Source organism: Cebus imitator, unplaced genomic scaffold, assembly GCF_001604975.1.
Source record: "Cebus imitator isolate Cc_AM_T3 unplaced genomic scaffold, Cebus_imitator-1.0 Scaffold602, whole genome shotgun sequence".
In the NCBI taxonomy this organism is placed as follows: Eukaryota; Metazoa; Chordata; class Mammalia; order Primates; family Cebidae; genus Cebus; species Cebus imitator.
The window spans coordinates 398,243-401,244 of record NW_016107917.1 but is presented as its reverse complement, the minus strand read 5'-3'; the positions used below and the strand labels follow the sequence as shown (position 1 = coordinate 401,244).

The window sequence follows — 3,002 nt, the reverse complement described above, 5'->3', positions numbered from 1 at the left end:
TTTTTTGAGATGGAGTCTCACTCTGTCGTCCAGGCTGGATTGTAGTAGTACAATGTCAGCTCACTACAACCTTGGCTTTCTGGGTTCAAGTGATTCTCTTGCCTCAGCCTCCTGAGTAGTTGGGACTGCAGGCATGTGCCACTGTGACTGGCTAATTTTGGTAATTTTTAGTAGAGACAGGGTTTCACTATGTTGGCCAGGCTGGTCTCGAACTCTTGATTACAGGTGATCCACCCGCTTCAGCCTCCCAAAGTGCTCAGATTACAGGTGTGAGCCACTGTGCCTGGCCACTATTTTTCTTTAATAAATGAGGAAACAATCACAGGGACATTATGTGATTTTCCATAGGTCACACAACTGGCAAGTGTCAGAGCAGGGAGTTAAATCCAGGTCTGACTACAAAACCTGTATTTTTGTTTTTTTTACTTCATGCCATGAAAATTAAAAGCCTATACTCTCTGGTGTCCAGCAATACCTTTTCAGCAAACACTCTTCTCCATTAAATGAATCTTATTTTGTCAGTGACATCTGTTGTAAAATTATAAATGCATTCTCACCAAAGAAACTATACAGAGTTAAAAGCTTTCAGTGACAAAGGAGTTAACTGGGTAGGGTGGGAGAGAAGCTCAGAGGCACTGAAATGAGTTAAACGTAATTGCAGTGGTCCAAGGGAGAAAGATGAGACTCTAGATTAACAGTATAGTAGGAAGAATGGAAGAGGGGGTAATGGATTTAAAAGATAGTTCCAAAGGTAGGAGTGAAAGTAATGTGGCCATGCTGGTCTTCTGTATTCCCTGAACGTATACAGTTCACTCCTTCCTCAGTTCGTCTGTACTATCTGATGTTCCTGGAATTCTCTGTTTTGTTTTTGTTTTTGTTTTTGTTTTTGTTTTTGACAGGTTCTTGCTCTGTTGCCCTGGTTGGAGTACAGTGGCGATCTCAGCTCACTGCAGCCTCACCTCCTGGACTCAGGTGATCCTCCCACCTCAGCCTCCCAAGTAGCTGAGACCACAGGCACATGCCACGATGCCCAGCTAATTTTTTGTAGAGACATGGTTTCGCCATGTTGGACAGACTGGTCTTGGAACTCCAGGGCTCAAGCGATTTGCCCACCTCAGCCTCTCAGTGTTGGTATTACAGGTGTGAGCCACTGCGCCTGGCTGGAATTCTCTCTCTCTCTCTCTCTCTTTTTCTCTTTTTGAGATGGAGTTTTGCTCTTGTTTCCCAGGCTGGAGTGCAATGGCACTATCTTGGCTCACCGCAACCTCCGCCTCCCCCTTTCAAGTGACTCTCCTGCCTCAACCTCCTGAGTAGCTGGGATTACAGGCGCCTGCCACTATGCCCAGCTAACTTTTTGTATTTTTAGTAGAGATAGGGTTTCACCATGTTGGCCAGGCTGGTCTTGAACTCCTGACCTCAGGTGATCCGCCCACCTCGGCCTCCCAAGGTGCTGGGATCAGGCATGAGCCACTGCACCCGGCCCAAGTATTTAAATTCCAATAGTTTCATGAATGTCAAAAAATTCTTTTACAAATTTTTCTTTGGTGGCCAGGCGCGGTGGTTCACACCTGTAATCCAAGCACTTTGGAGGCCAAGGCGGGTGGATCACCTGAGGTCGGGAGTTCAAGACCAGCCTGACCAACATGGTGAAACCCCGTCTTGAAAAAAAAAAAAAGAAAGAAAAATTTTTCTTTGAGTTAATATCCAAATAAAGTCTACACTTTGGGCCCCCGCTGTGGGTCTCGGCAACTCTGGCGGCGGGAGGAGTGGCAGCGGCCAGGCAGCCCAGCTTCGCAAAGGCTTTCCGCGGCCCGCGGCCCGCAGGCACCCGGCACGCGCCTCCTCGCCGCTAGGATGCCCAAAAGGAAGGTCAGCTCCGCCGAAGGGGCCGCCAAGGAAGAGTCCAAGAGGAGATCCGCGCGGTTGTCAGCGAACCCTCCTGCAAAAGTGGAAGCGAAGCTGAAAAAGGCAGCAGCGAAGGATAAATCTTCAGACAAAAAAGTGCAAACAAAAGGGAAAAGGGGAGCAAAGGGAAAACAGGCTGAAGTGGCTAACCAAGAAACTAAAGATTTACCTGCAGAAAACGGGAAAAGGAAAACTGAGGAGAGTCCAGCCTCTGATGAAGCAGGAGAGAAAGAAGCCAAGTCTGATTAATACCATATACCATGTCTTATCAGTGGTCCCTGTCTCCCTTCTTAACATCCAGGGGAATATTTTTATCAACTATTTTGTAAATGCAAGTTTTTTAGTAGCTCTAGAAACATTTTTAAGAAGGAGGGAATCCCACCTCATCCCATTTTTTAAGTGTAAATGCTTTTTTTTAGGAGGTGAAATCATTTTCTGGTTGTTTATTTTTTGGAACAACCAGAAAATAGTGTGGGATATTGAATTATGGGAGGCTTTGACTGTCTCGGGTGTCAGCTTACCATTCCATAGATGGGGGTTAGTTTTTATATCCTATAATACAAAGCATATTAAATGGCAATATGGAGTCAGTCCTGCATTTAGTGTCTTGAAAATTTTAAATTACTTCTATTCCCTTGTTGTTTTTAGTAGAATTGTTTCCTAAAGAAAACCACTCTGATCGTGGCTCTCCCCGTCAGAACTGTATGCACTCTGTAACATCTTTGGTGTGGTAGTCCTGTTTTTCTAATACCTTTGTTACTGTGCTGTGAAAGATAAAAAATTTGAATATGTAGTGTACATGCTATTCAGTTGTGAATTGTTGGGACGTATGTAACAGCTTATCAACATGTGAAGATACAGGTATTGATAGCCCCTTAAGGAAAATTTGCATCTAAATTTTAAGCTGGAAAGTCACTGCAATAACTTTAAAAAAGAATTGCAATACATGGCGTTTTAGATTTTTGTTACGTATGTTAAGAATTGTGAGGCCGGGCGCGGTGGCTCAAGCCTGTAATCCCAGCACTTTGGGAGGCCGAGGCGGGTGGATCACAAGGTCAAGAGATCGAGACCATCCTGGTCAACATGGTGAAACCCCG

The 3,002-nt window shown here is 45.0% G+C and overlaps 1 protein-coding gene across 1 annotated transcript; it reads left to right on the top strand.

Moving 5' to 3' along the window:
- The first annotated feature begins 1,739 nt into the window (after nucleotides 1-1,739).
- Nucleotides 1,740-2,886, top strand: LOC108294781 (non-histone chromosomal protein HMG-14-like). The gene has a single exon (XM_037734301.1). It carries the CDS (start codon nucleotides 1,855-1,857, stop codon nucleotides 2,152-2,154), a length of 300 nt encoding a protein of 99 aa, XP_037590229.1. The 5' UTR covers nucleotides 1,740-1,854; the 3' UTR covers nucleotides 2,155-2,886.
- The last annotated feature ends 116 nt before the right edge of the window (nucleotides 2,887-3,002 follow it).